This window comes from Sinohyriopsis cumingii, chromosome 16 (genome assembly GCF_028554795.1).
Source record: "Sinohyriopsis cumingii isolate HCF-2022 chromosome 16, ASM2855479v2, whole genome shotgun sequence".
Lineage (NCBI taxonomy): Eukaryota > Metazoa > Mollusca > Bivalvia > Unionida > Unionidae > Sinohyriopsis > Sinohyriopsis cumingii.
The window spans coordinates 38,639,386-38,653,558 of record NC_142976.1 but is presented as its reverse complement, the minus strand read 5'-3'; the positions used below and the strand labels follow the sequence as shown (position 1 = coordinate 38,653,558).

Genomic DNA, 14,173 nt, shown 5'->3' with positions numbered 1-14,173 from the left:
AAGCAAATACATGAACCTTTTAGCACCAAAAGGGTTTAATCTAACTCTCCTCTTTGCCATAATGTGCATGTGAACTTTAGCCCTTTCCTTCTGTCTATAGGTGAATCAATTACGCCATGTTAGTCAAGCGGGTTACAGTTCACCGGACAGTCAACACAGCTCTAATGCTGGCATGTATGATCACCAGGTATTACACCCATCGTCCAATCCTTCCACTAATCCCATCGGCTCATTTACCAACTTACAACCATAGCTTCTCTAATCAAAGGGTTTGAACACTCATTACAGTCTTGCATTGTTAGTCACATTTTCATTTATCATAACAGTGTCAGGAAAACAATTTATTATGCCCAGAAAGGGGCAAATTGTTTTTCAGCTGTCAGCTTGTATGCCGGCATCTCAACATTAGTACTTTGGGCTCATACCCATTTTAAATGTCACAAAAACTAATAAACTTCAAAAATTTACATGCTTTATCTTGATGACTTGAATCGATTGTCAGAATAATGTGCAACTTTCAGCTTGACGGATAATAGACCAAAACAGTGTATAGGATTTCCTGTTTTCCTTAGTCTGTCATTCATTGGAAAAGGGGTCCAATACCAAGGCCGCTGTGACTTAAAAATAATGGTTTCTGCACAGAAAGTTAACTGCATAGATGACATCTATAAATGGGGTAGGTGTATAGTCTGCTGTTCACAGTACTTCTCAATTTTTATTATTTAAAAAATTACAATGGGTTGGGTGTTGGCACTATAAAAAAAAATAGACTACATGAGATAGATAAAAGAAATGTGAATAATTATTTGTTTCCCTATGTAGAGGACATGTATAGATTTTCATCTCATTATAGCCACGTTTAAAAGTTTTCTAAATGTATTTTTTGGGATAAGGTCTTTTGATCTGCAATGTAGGCATATGTTTGATTTGTGAAATAAGATTAACAATGCTAAAGTTTTCACTGGGTATTGCAAATGATGCATCTGAAAATCTGTGAATGCAAATAGCCAGAACAGTGTCGTGAAAGAGTTCCTTTTATATGGTTTTTAATGATTTCACTTGTACTTTATCCTCTTATAGTGTGGAAAGTGCATTCAACACATCCTGGAAAGGTCCAACTATTCATACTGCAATGGCATATAAAGAAATTTAAGGTCCCCGCGAAACTTTATTTTGTTGCCTCCACTGTTTATAGTGGCTCTTTACATGTATTACTTACAGGCAATGCGATGTTTGCAATTATGATTCGAATGGCAGGAGCACTTGACCAATCAAGGGCAGTCAACTTTTAAGGGTTATGATTCGAATGGCAGGAGCACTTGACCAATCAAGGGCAGTCAACTTTTAAGGGTTATGATTCGAATGGCAGGAGCACTTGACCAATCAAGGGCAGTCAACTTTTAAGGGTTATGATTCGAATGGCAGGAGCACTTGACCAATCAAGGGCAGTCAACTTTTAAGGGTTATGATTCGAATGGCAGGAGCACTTGACCAATCAAGGGCAGTCAACTTTTAAGGGTTATGATTCGAATGGCAGGAGCACTTGACCAATCAAGGGCAGTCAACTTTTAAGGGTTATGATTCGAATGACAGGAGCACTTGACCAATCAAGGGCAGTCAGCTTTAAGGGTTATGATTCGAATGGCAGGAGCACTTGACCAATCAAGGGCAGTCAGCTTTAAGGGTTATGATTCGAATGGCAGGAGCACTTGACCAATCAAGGGCAGTCAACTTTTAAGGGTTATGATTCGAATGGCAGGAGCACTTGACCAATCAAGGGCAGTCAGCTTTAAGGGTTATGATTCGAATGGCAGGAGCACTTGACCAATCAAGGGCAGTCAACTTTACGAGTTAATCGCAATCAACCTTTAGTGTTTTTGTATATCTAGTTACTGCTGTCTGATGCCACATGTTTACCCCATGAGCAGCTTGACCTTTCATGGGTGAATTGAAGGCATGCTGTTTGCTTAAACAGAAGAAGGAAAGATGTGAAATTAGTGATGCTGAAATAAAAGAACCCATTTTAGACAATTTTTAATTCAATTTGAATTTAATCCTTTTTGATGTCCCAGCAATCATTGGAAAACAAGTATAGACTATCTAGTGTCTAAAGTTTTATTCAATTAGTACACAATTTTGTCTTGATTAGGACACGTGAATTATTATTTTATGTCATTCTCATTGTTGGCTTAGGTGTCAATGTTAAAGGGAAGATAAATATTTCATTTTAATTATTACATTTAGTATGTGGGAGACACGTTTTATATAATCAACACATGAAAACATAATTTGTTTCATATTTCTATGAATTGCTTGAAAGAATTGACACTGTCCCTGTTGGCTGCCATAAGAAACTGCCAGTAATGTCACATTTTTGGATTGTTTGCAGTGGCTACATTCACTGCAGCTAGTGGTTACATAACTTCCATGCCAGCATAACGGAAAACTTACAAAGACATTGCTATTTCTGAAGCTTTTAAAGGAATCTGTGCTTTTATTTTTTTCCCCCAAGATAAAGTGACCAGAGTATTGCCATATTACTTTCACTTAGACATTGTCACAAACTAAGCCCTCATTGGCAGTACAGTTTTATTAAGTAAGCATAACTTGAGGTTAGATTTGCCATTTTATGGAACTGTTTCACTTGACATTCTTAACTGTAAGGGCTTTGCACTGCATTTGATACAATACAAACTAACTTCGCAACACAACAAATCATTTTGAAGTTTTTGTTGTTTCCATCTCACTCACACATTTTACTTGTGCATTATGGCAGTACAGGACACATTTGAGCCCTGTTCCCATAAAAAGAATATTCAAAGATTTAGGTATCGAGGGAAACTTCAGTTTTTGCAAAGCACAAAATTTAATTTGTAAAATAAATTATTGAATTCACAGAGCTTCAACAATCTTGAATAGCTTACATTATATGTCAGTATATATTTTTATATTGTCCTTTGCTCATAAAATAGTCTTTCTAAAAGAATTAAATTACAACATCCATTTCATTTTAGTAAAATCTCTTTATTTCATGAATGTTTGGCAGAAGCTAATAGTTAACAGTTGAATTACAAAGATGCTGTAGATTTCCTGCATGTTTGTAAATAATCAAGTATTTTATACCTGCAACATTTTGAAGTTTCGAAGCTTTTTATTTACGAAGTTGATAGATGACCTGGTATTAACTCTAGTCCTTGTGGTATTTTGTTTAAATCTCGATTGCCAAGTCTTTGGATTGTACAAAGAAGAGCCCTTGTCATGAATAGTTTTGATAATTTATAAAGACTTAAAAAGTATTTCACTGCCTTTCATTTAAAATTTATGTAAATTTTTTGTTTCTTCCCACAAATAAACATTCTTGCATTGGGAAGAAATGCAGTCGTTCACAAATGCTTTTTGCCATTAAGGAAATTGTGCAGACTGGAAATGAAAAATAAGAAACATTGAAACTCTGATAACTAAGTGAATTAACTATTAACTGAATGATTATTGAAACAGGTGTTTGCTAAATCCACATTTAATTTTGTCTGTTAACTGAGTGATTATTGATGCAGAAGTGGACCAAATCCACATTTTCATTATAATTTCGTCCCAAGGCTCTAATTGTACAGACTGTTATGTGCATTTTCTTTTTGCTTGCATAAGAAGATACAGGCATAGGAATCTTTTTATGTTCTGCCACATCTTTGGAGGGGACATATAAAATTACCCATGTTTATGTGTCATATCCATTGCAAACTTCATTTCTAGGCAACGACTTTTGAAGGAATTGTCTTAAAAAATAGTACAAGATTTACATCCGGAAGTCTGGGTCAAGTATAATTTTCACATATTTCTGTCAGAATTTGAATTTGAGTTATGGCCCCGGTTAAACTTTGAACTGTGCTTTTCATTTGCGTTACATTGATAGAGCTGTCTGGAATCATTTCTTCTTTTTTCCAGTGGCAAGAGCAGTATTAGGTATAGCATTGCAAAGATTGTACGCTCAAGTTTTAGGAAGTCACATAACATAGTCATTAAGCCGTTTGCGTGTTATACCTAATAATCCACATCTTTGTTAGTTGATGAGGCCATTGTAGCACTTAATGCTGACCTATGTTGTCTTCATTTTTATGTTTAGTAATAACACTAAGGTCCATGACATAAAAAGAGCTTTACAGGATTCCCAAATCGCACAGATCTGGATATTTCTAATAAGATATAAGTTTTAAACAGTTGAGACACTAATTAAGCAAGGGAATCCACTGGCCTTATTTTGTATTTGTACACCCCACATATAATGTCTTGCAAGGTCAATGAAACCCCACCAAAAAAAACCTACATTGATCGTAGTATTGTGCACCATGACAAGAAAGTAAATTCAGTTCACACTTAAAAACAATCGGGATCAATCCTTTGCTCAGCTTGCCAAGATCAAAGGAGTCAGTTTATTTGAGGGACCAGTGATGAATCGAAAAATGAAAGAAGCCTAATGTAGCCATTGTTACTAACGTGAACTGAAACTTCACCTGCCTGTACTGGCAAGTTTGTAAATATTGAATACACTTGACCCTTACAAAATGAGATGAATCATGTCTCTACGGATATAGTAACATTTATCATTTGATATAAAAAAAGATCAAAATTTCAGACAATACATGTCACATGGTCACCGAGGGTGACTTTCTTTATGATGCGACTATATGACTGCTTTCACACCATCCAAATAATGAATTGCTTCCATCCTCACCCTCTCATGATAAAATTAGCCTCACCTTCATATTGGACTTGTTGACACTTTCGAGTTGTATCGACCATGTGACTTGAATATATTGAGTTCTAACAAGATGGGAAATATTTGTTCAGGTTCTATTCCTTGATCTAACAATGATTTCCTCATCAAGTAAAAGTTTAGCTAGAATGTGTAGAGCAGTGACTATTGATGCAGAGAGAAACCATTATTTGGCCAAGAAGTGTCTGGCCACATCTATAGGAAATTGGCTGGGATAGGGGATTAGAATGGCTTTTGTGTCCAGATTTAACATTAGTAAGGTTTCTTTTTGGGATGTGTTATATTAATGCTTCTTCTGTTTTGGAAATTTCCCAGTCTAAGCAATTTTGAAATCCTGTTAGATCTTATAAAATGATGGATCTAGGGTCTAGTTTCAAAAGAGTGGTGGCTTCAGCTACCTTACTAAGGATTCTATGAAGCCTGCCACCCCCATGCAGATCTTTAACATACATACAACAAATTCCTGTCCAGAAGCACTACCGTGCAATTTTGCAGCTTCATCTATTTGACGGAGTTGTGAGAATTTGAATTTAAATAAATACACTTGATAGATACAACTGTCGGCTAGTTACTTTTTTAATTAGGATGAGAATCTTATGGTGGATCTGATAGATAGTTTGATCGTGGTTTATGCAACTTTGAAATATCCTTGAATTTGAGTTTACCTGGGAAATCATAATTTTTATAAAGTTATATAGTTGAAAAGTTCTTCAATTTTTCTCATAACAGAAATGTTTCTGGACAATACAAATCACTGAAACTGAGTAAAATGTATCACTTCTGAAATTCAGGTTACATTTTTTTAGATAGTTGTATTCACCAAAATAAATGATATAAAAGCGTATCAAATGACACACGAGATGAATAGTTACTAGTAAATGGAGTTACCTACCTTTGCTCCAATTGTGTACTTGTTAGTAATGATTTTTCTTGTACTTTATAGCCTATTTTTGCAATGATAAACAAAGTAGTATCAAGAAAGTCAGTTTCTTTATGGAAAAAAAATACTTGGAAAAAGTTTTGTAGTCCAGGTAAACTTCTTAAAAATGTGTCTGAAAAACAAAACAGTCAGCAAAAAAAAAACATTTAACTGTTAAAAGATAAATACTTTTGCCTTGGTGATGCCTACAGGTGTATTTGCTTTGTGGATGTTTAGAGTATGTATGGAAGTAAAGCTGCATAGAAACCTAAGCTACAGAAGATGTTTGCTTCATGGAAGCTTTTTTTCATTGTTAATTGCATGCCTGCATGCCAACTAAATTTAACATTTCCCTTTGTTTTCAGAGTTAATGATGAACTTCCTATTTTCAGTTGGATTAGCACCATTTTCCTGGATGACTTGGTGGATGGGAGATAATGGCTACTGGTGCATGCAATCTTGAACTAAAATGACATGTTGGAACAAAGATTTTTCTTCGTATATGTTTTCAAAGATTCAGTCATTTGCATATTTGTGATGAGAAATGGATGAAAGACTTAACAGTGAGGAATAATGAAAACGGACAACAGTTTTATATCAGTGGAACGAGTTTCAATCTTTTCACAAATTTGCCATGGAGGATTTCAAGTTTTTTATGTGACCTATATTTTCAGATAGGATGGAAGTAATTTGTGGGTTACTAAACTCTACTCTTGTATGCATGTTTTACACTACATGGGAGCATGGCTCCAATGTTCTTTGTTTCTCATAATTGGTCACAACAATTCATATTGAGCGCTAAGACAATACAGTAAGTGGGGGAGATTTTAGTTTTCTTGAAAACATTTACGTGAATAGGCATGAATCTTTCCCAGATGAATGCAAATTCGGGATTTGTGTCTGGCTCATGCATTATATTAATTAAAAGAAAGCACCTATTTAGGTTGCTTTCCTTTCCCTTCAACTATCATAGTCCTACAAAGATGTGAATTTATTGTTCAAAACAGTGTTCTTAGTATAAAAAAGTGGAAATAAAAGAAGTGTTTTGTCATGTTTATAATTTACAAGACATTGAATGAGTTTAATTTTGGAGAAAAGTTCTGGATTGTTTTCTGAAACATCTTCATTCCTGCTAAATACAGTCCACTTTTTAGGTCACTTGGCTGTAGAACCTAGTGAACTTATGGTATGGCCCAGCTTTAATTGTATCATACATACATTGTCTCTCCATCATTACAGAAATTGCTTGCTACCTTTTTGGAGTCCTTGTTTTGTTTCAACCATGTTTTTCTGCAGAAACTTTGTCAGATGCAAGTATTAAAACAGGATTTGGGGGATTCATTTGTTAGCTTGTGGTTATTATGTCTCTCTAACAAAAAAATCTAAATCCATTTGCCAACACAAATGGTTGCAAAGAAAAACTGTAAATCACTCTTGGAGTACTTTTTTCTGGTCTAATGTTGCCCAGACTTGGATAGTATGGTTACATCATCAAGATGATTGACAAGTCCTGTAAGTGGCAACTTCCATTCCTTCCGTTGAGATGATAATGCATCTGATTAGCAAGACTCTTTACCACTCTTAAGGCCACATTTCAGATTCAAATTTGATAGATTTGTAATCTATGTAGGCTTATACAAAACTAGATTTTTCAAGTGTTTGGTAATAGTGAGAGTCACACAAATTAATGAGGTGATCTTGCCTTGCATTGGATAAACATGTTTCCACTCTCGACACTGTATTTCCGACTTGGCAAATTAACTTGAATCAACAATCATTATTTTTTTCAGCAACAAAAGTACACATACAATTCAGTAGAACATTTTATTAAATTTGCAAAATAATACACCAAAGGTATTAAATTAAATGTTTATAATTTATATCTGAAGAGAAAATAACAAGTAACACTCTTAAATGGATCAAATGGATGGCTTTAAAATGAGTTTGTAAATTAAATGTTCAAGTCTTGAGGAACTTTTTTATAATAGTGTGTTGTGATTAAGTTGGGCAAACATTTGTTTAGTTGTATTGATGTTCAAGAAAACTTAAGTTGCAGACTGACAGGTGCAAAGTTGTAATTAAGGATTAGTATTTACACAGTTGTAATTAACTAATTGCAGGTAATTATGTTCTTGTCAAACATTGATTTTGCTTGATAAAAACTTGTGAAAATCATCCCTAAATGTAAATTTATTTGCAATGAATTATTTTCTAAACACTTTACCACATTTCAAATTCTTAATTATTTGGAATCAAATTTGATACATTTAATGAACTTTGACATTTGCCAGTAGTGTCATGTGTAAGTGGTAGAAACATTTATCATTTATATGTTGTCACATGTATTGTGCATTATTTTATGACATTTCATGTATTCAGTGCCATTTCTCAAATTTTTTGGAACTTACACTGAATTTGTAGCTTCTTAAAAGAAGTATTCCTTAATATGAAAAAATCAAATTAAGATTTAATTACCAAGAGTAAAGAAACTGACAACCTTACCCCGCCCCCAAAAAGACTTCATTATAATTCCAGTTTGTATGAAGACATGTGACTCTAGATCACCAATTAAAGCATCATTGTAAACTTGGCTTCTAAAGCTTTTGCATGACTTTGATTAAGAACCATTGATCATGCATATTAATTATGCCTTTATCTTTGGAAGTACTTTTTTGGGACACAATAGTAAATGCAGTTTTCATTGTGATATGACTGAATTTTTTTTAAAGCTACGTTAATCCAAATCACACTTTCACACAGTAAATGGTAAAATTAACATACATGATATAAAAAGTTACTGGGAGAAAGTTTAATCAATCCTGTTCATACGTTACTACATAGGCCTGCTTATCAAAATGGTCAGCTGTTCAAATATGTAAGACAGGTGAATGATATCAAGCCCACTTTTACCTCTTGTTTTCTGTCATTTGGTTTTACATTCTGCAAGGTTAAATTCCCATGATCTTTGACAAGGTGACAAATGTCACAAAAATAGAAATGTAGGAAAATGACATGGTATTTGACCTTTCTTGAAAATAATGTGCCCTTGTATTGCAGGTGCCCTAAAACTAATTTATTAGTTATTTTATTATGTAAAAGGCTTTGCATCAGAGATGCATTTTGTGTTTGCATTTTAAATCCAGGGCAGATATTTTAAGCTGTATCTGTCCTCATGAAATGCAATGCCTGAAACATTAAAAGAGGAACTTGATATAAACCTAGGTTTTGTTATACGCAAATTTCATGTTTTTACTTTGTAAGGATATTTGTTTTGAGAAGGTCAAGTATGTTGTATATTTGTTTCATGCTTCATTGATTATGAAGTATGTAGCAGATTATTAAGAAAATAAAGGGCACGTTTGACATTCAGTTATGCACAAATTATTTGTAATTTATATTAGTCTCTCCCAACAAATGTTCTGATTGGTAATAATAATTTATACAGTAACATTTCCATTGCCCAGTTAGCCCAGACAACAAAACCATTCTTTATTTGTAAACCTTAATGTAGCCAATCCCATTTTTGTATTTTAGAAAGGGCAATTCAGATTTTGAGATGGCTTTAATTCATACTGCACTGTTGTATATCAACATCAGAATTGTTGCCCACTTACAGTTGTGTGCTAAATTGCCTTTATTACCTGTGTATGAAATGCATTCAGTTGTAAACACCATCTTCCAAGATATATTTTTGTATTATATAGCAACAAATGAGAATAAAAGTTGTTCAAATAAGTAAAGGCAAATCTGCATCTGTGCTGTTTGCATTGGCTGTGCATTACACATTTTTAAATACAGTACTTGAGCAATATTGACAAACTACTAGCTTTGACAATAACATTGTGAAGCTCTGGCTCATTTTGAAGATTCCAGTTATTCAACCATTGTATATTATTTCATGACAAGAAAAGGGGCCTGCCTGATACATTTATACAAGATAGGCTCATTTTTTATCAAAGATACCCATGGTAAATAATTGTCAAACTTACAGTGATAGGGAGTTGGGATGGCATATCATCAACCATGTGTTTATTATAAGACTTACAATGATAGGGAGTTGGGATGGCATATCATCAACCATGTGTTTATTATAAAACAAATATGGTCCTATTATGTTTTAGTACAGTTCTAAAAATGGAAATTATTGAACGGAATTAAGCATAGCCAAACTTGATCCCCATTAGAGCACATCTAACACATTAATTATGATGATTATTGGAATGCTTTTGTATAATTGATAAGATTAATTGTAGTCTGCTTTTTGTTCATGTAATAATAAATCCTGGTTGACTTTGTTTAATGTGTCTCCAACTTCAAACTACATAGATCCAGAAGTGCCTCCACACCATAGACTGGTAGGTCAGAGACTTTGTTCAGCCCATATTTTAAAGAAACCGGTAAATGATTTTCTGGTGAATTATGTAAAGGCAGATCTAGGTCTGTGTTGTTTGTATTTTGGTGTGCATTATACTTGTGGGGAGGGGTATGAAGTTTGCCAGTCCAGAATTTCATGCCAAATACAAACTTGAGTGTTACCTTTGTAAAGAGGAAGAGGAAGTTGTATTTGTAGGGCTTCACATATCTTATAGTATTTGAAACTTTTTGGATTTGGAATCTCAAGCTAGAGAGACTAGATCTTTGTAAATGTGAGATCTTTTCAGAACAAAAGTAGACATTATGTAGTTTATGTTGTGTATATAAATGATTGTTGATGTAGTGATGCAAGGGAAATAACTGTGTTATAGCTCATAATGATGTAAATATCATCATTATGTGATCAGATCTTAAAAATTAAAAATCCTTTCATTCCACACATCTGTACTGATAGCAAAAAGATATTTTAATTAGACTCGAGTAAATTTTTAACTATTTTGTCATGCCTATTTAGTTGGCATCCAATAATCAGATATTTTACAGTTTTAAAACATTCAGCCTAAATCTAATGTTCAAGTTATTTTTTGTTCATTTTTAATAACGAATTTTTTTTACTTGCCTTTCTTTACAGAGAAAATGGCCAAAGAAACACATTGCATAATTTGTTGTCAAAATTTTTTAAGTTGTTGTTCAAAAGTTTATCTTAAATATCACATCCCCAAAAGGAAATTAAAGTGCTTATCAAAGATAAGAGTAATAGTACTATATTGTCTTTTTTTGAAAAGAAAAAATATTTTCTGTGTCATGTTTCCCATGCTTTTGTTTTTTATTTAAGACCACTTTCTGACCATCAGTTCATCAAGTGACTGTATTCTGGTGCTAAGTTTATTGTGTTGGGTAAAAGATAGAATGCTCATCGTATGTAGATTATCATGGAATTTATTGACCTGGTACAGTGATGTCTGTCTTAATGTCACCTCTGTTGTAACAATAACTCTTCGAAAGTACATTTATAAGTCCTTTGCTTACATATTAAGAAGTTAGTGAAGGACACCTGCCCACAGAAAAATATATGTATTCCCATGGGTGTCTTACAAATGGGTTCCACTGTAAATCATTGTCTGTGTTGTCTGATTAAAACAAATATTCGACTATTGATGTCTAAGTAATTCTTACCTTTTTGGAGTACAATTTCATTCTTCATGAAAATCACTTGATTTTAACTAAATGGGTTCATGGGCTGGTGAAAAAACTCTCATGCATAAACTTGCTGCAAATTATTGCCTTGATTTTATTCTCGAAGAAAATGTTTACCAATGGTGCGAATATTTTGTGCAAAAGGTAAATGATTTTTAAAGACCTAATTGCTAATTGTGGTACTCGTATATTATTATTATTAAGAACTGTAGATCATTAACATTCTGTTGGTATTATATGAATTCTCTTGCTTCTGATAATTGTCTTAAAATTGAATATAATTGAAGAGAAATGTGAGTGAGATTTTCTTTTACAATTTTGAGCTCATCTGGCTGATAGGTCAACTTAGCGTGTGGTATGGTCCTATATCAGCGTGCGTCAGCTGTTATGTAGAACTGTGATGTTTCATTTCTCAATATCCACAGAACTGATTTCAACCAAATTTGATGGCAAATGTCCATGCATGAGGGATATTCAGGTTTAACATCAAATGTAGTTGTTGTTACTAAAAAAATTAAAAAATCTTTCAGTGACAAGTTCAGAAATAACTGATGAGAATGTGATGAAAATAACAGCTTCCTGGCATATAGTGCTTTCATACTTGTACCAATCCACCATCAAATATGGCCACTGTTGGTAAAAATAGGAAAGACTTCTTAAAAGCCACTTGGCATAAGCTGCATTCAGAGTTTTGTATGAATGGATGCTTATATGACATTAGCCACCATTACATGTTTTTTTAGAAAAAGATAAATATTAAAATTGTGAAAAGTTCTGAATAAAATTTGACCAAATTTGACAGCATGTTAGCATCAGTGGCTTTGAAATTTGACAGCACTTTAGCTTGAAGGGCTTTGAAGTATAAAGAAATGATGCCTATCTGCCCTAAAATGTGACAAAATTACTAAAATAGAAAAATACTTGAGCTTTTTCTTGAACCAGTAATAGTAAGATATGCCATCAAATTTGTATGAGGATAGGTACAGCTTAAAAAATGTTTGTTTTCATAAAATGTGCCACATTGGGAGAAATTTTTACAGAATGCATCCAGCTGACAAAGGTATCTTAGCCAACTGCACTTGCAGTTGTCTGTTGGACCATTGTCAGCTGGTGAGTGATCTTGCATTTAAAAAAAAAACAAAAAACAGTTAACTTATTTTAATACAACACATTTTACTTAAGTGATTTATATGTTGAATTAAATTAATTAAATAAACATCTGTTTAAAATGTATAATCTAATATAACTCTTCTGACTTTATCCGTTGACAGATATTTTCATATAATTGTCACACATTTAAATTGGAAATGAAAATAAGTAACAACTGTAATAATCAGTTTATGAATTCAGTTATCTTCTATCCATTAGCCATTTAATTGATGAACTGAAAAGCATTATTACCTGTTAATATAAATATGACAGACAATCACATCAGAGTTCAAGATAGTTAGATAACGAGTTAAACATTGTGTATCATGACAAGTGTTGTGACACGGTGGTCTATAAATGTGTTTCTTATATTCCATTTCTTGTTTTCAAAATTATCAGATATCTTTATGGATGTTACAAGGTCTGTAGTGTACATTTTTTTAATGGAAATAAATGAATCTTATGCTTCATATTTATGTGTCTGTTATTATTTATTACACATATTTATGTGTCTGTTATTATTTATTACACATATTTATGTGTCTGTTATTTTTTATTACACACATTTATGGGTCTGTTATTATTTATTACACACATTTATGTGTCTTATTATTTATTATACATATTTATGTGTCATTTTTTATTACACACACATTACTGAGAATTAAATCTAAAGACAATACATCACAGCAGGACCACAAAGTCTGCACAGAGATTACTGATTTTTGTTTGTTTATCTGTATTCGATTGTTGATAAATACTTTGTTACAAAAATTACAATGATTTGAAAATGAATTGTACATCATGCCCTTTCCAAGATTCTGAGTTATGTAATCTCTTTGCACTCTGTTATGAAGTTGCATTTGGCTAATAAAATCAGGATATAAAACAAAGTAATTCCAAGGGATTTATATTGTTATGGAAAATGATATTAGAGACTAATGAAATTTGGACATTTATAAAATAGAAGAAATTTAAGGAATAAATAATGTTATTGAAAATGATATTTTTGCTTGAAGCTTTTCAAGTGGCAGCTTTGTTGGTCATGTACCAAGTTTTATTGTACATACCAGTGTTGTTAAAATAGGTTGGCATCAGTCAATAATGGTGTTTGTTCAGAATGTAAAAATGATGAAATAAGGAAGAAGAAAAAAAGCTATTTTTCATTTAGAGTCTTTTCATTTTTTAATCTGATTAAACTTGAGAATGCTACTCAACGTGTCCTGATACCTGGTACGGTGGGTATGTGAGAAAGCTTGCCAGTAGCTTCTCATGGGTCGGTGGTTCTTTCCGGGGTTTACCCTGGTTCTTCCTCCACCATTAATACTGGCTGCCATGTATAGCCTATCGTGTGCTGAAAAATGGCATTAAACCCTACAACGGCAACAAAATACCTGGTACAACTTATGTGTATCTTGTATTACATTATTATATCTTATTAATCACTATAATAGCATACTAAACATTTATTATGTTAATGTGTGTGTGTATGTATGTATATATATATATATATATATATATATATATATATATATATATATATATATATATATATATATCCTAATCTAATAACATAGTTTCCCTGCTCTGTTTTCTATGTCAAGTTCATTGCTTTTTATGTTCACTATTGCTTTGTTTTGTCATAGCAAATAATCATTGTAGTGCAAGAAACAGATCTGCTTATATTAAGTTGTCTACTGTGTACAGCTTTTACTTCTGTCCACTTACATATTGCCTTTTAACCCTAATTACTGATGGGACCC

At 32.9% G+C, this 14,173-nt stretch overlaps 1 protein-coding gene across 12 annotated transcripts in view; it reads left to right on the top strand.

Annotated features, from left to right (window-relative positions):
* Positions 1–14,173, top strand: part of LOC149780245 (pre-B-cell leukemia transcription factor 1-like) — a 121,944-nt gene that overhangs the window by 97,969 nt on the left and 9,802 nt on the right. For 4 of the 12 annotated variants that reach the window (XM_089937021.1, XM_089937025.1, XM_089937022.1 and 1 more), the window contains one exon: positions 101–187. The exons of 2 other annotated variants lie outside the window; for them this stretch is intronic. In XM_089937021.1, coding sequence (XP_089793147.1) covers positions 101–187 — 87 coding nt within the window. Of the gene's footprint in view, positions 1–100; positions 188–6,055; positions 12,883–14,173 lie in introns of those variants that run through there. 6 more of the 12 variants (XM_089937031.1, XM_089937029.1, XM_089937032.1 and 3 more) reach the window with 4 other exon arrangements.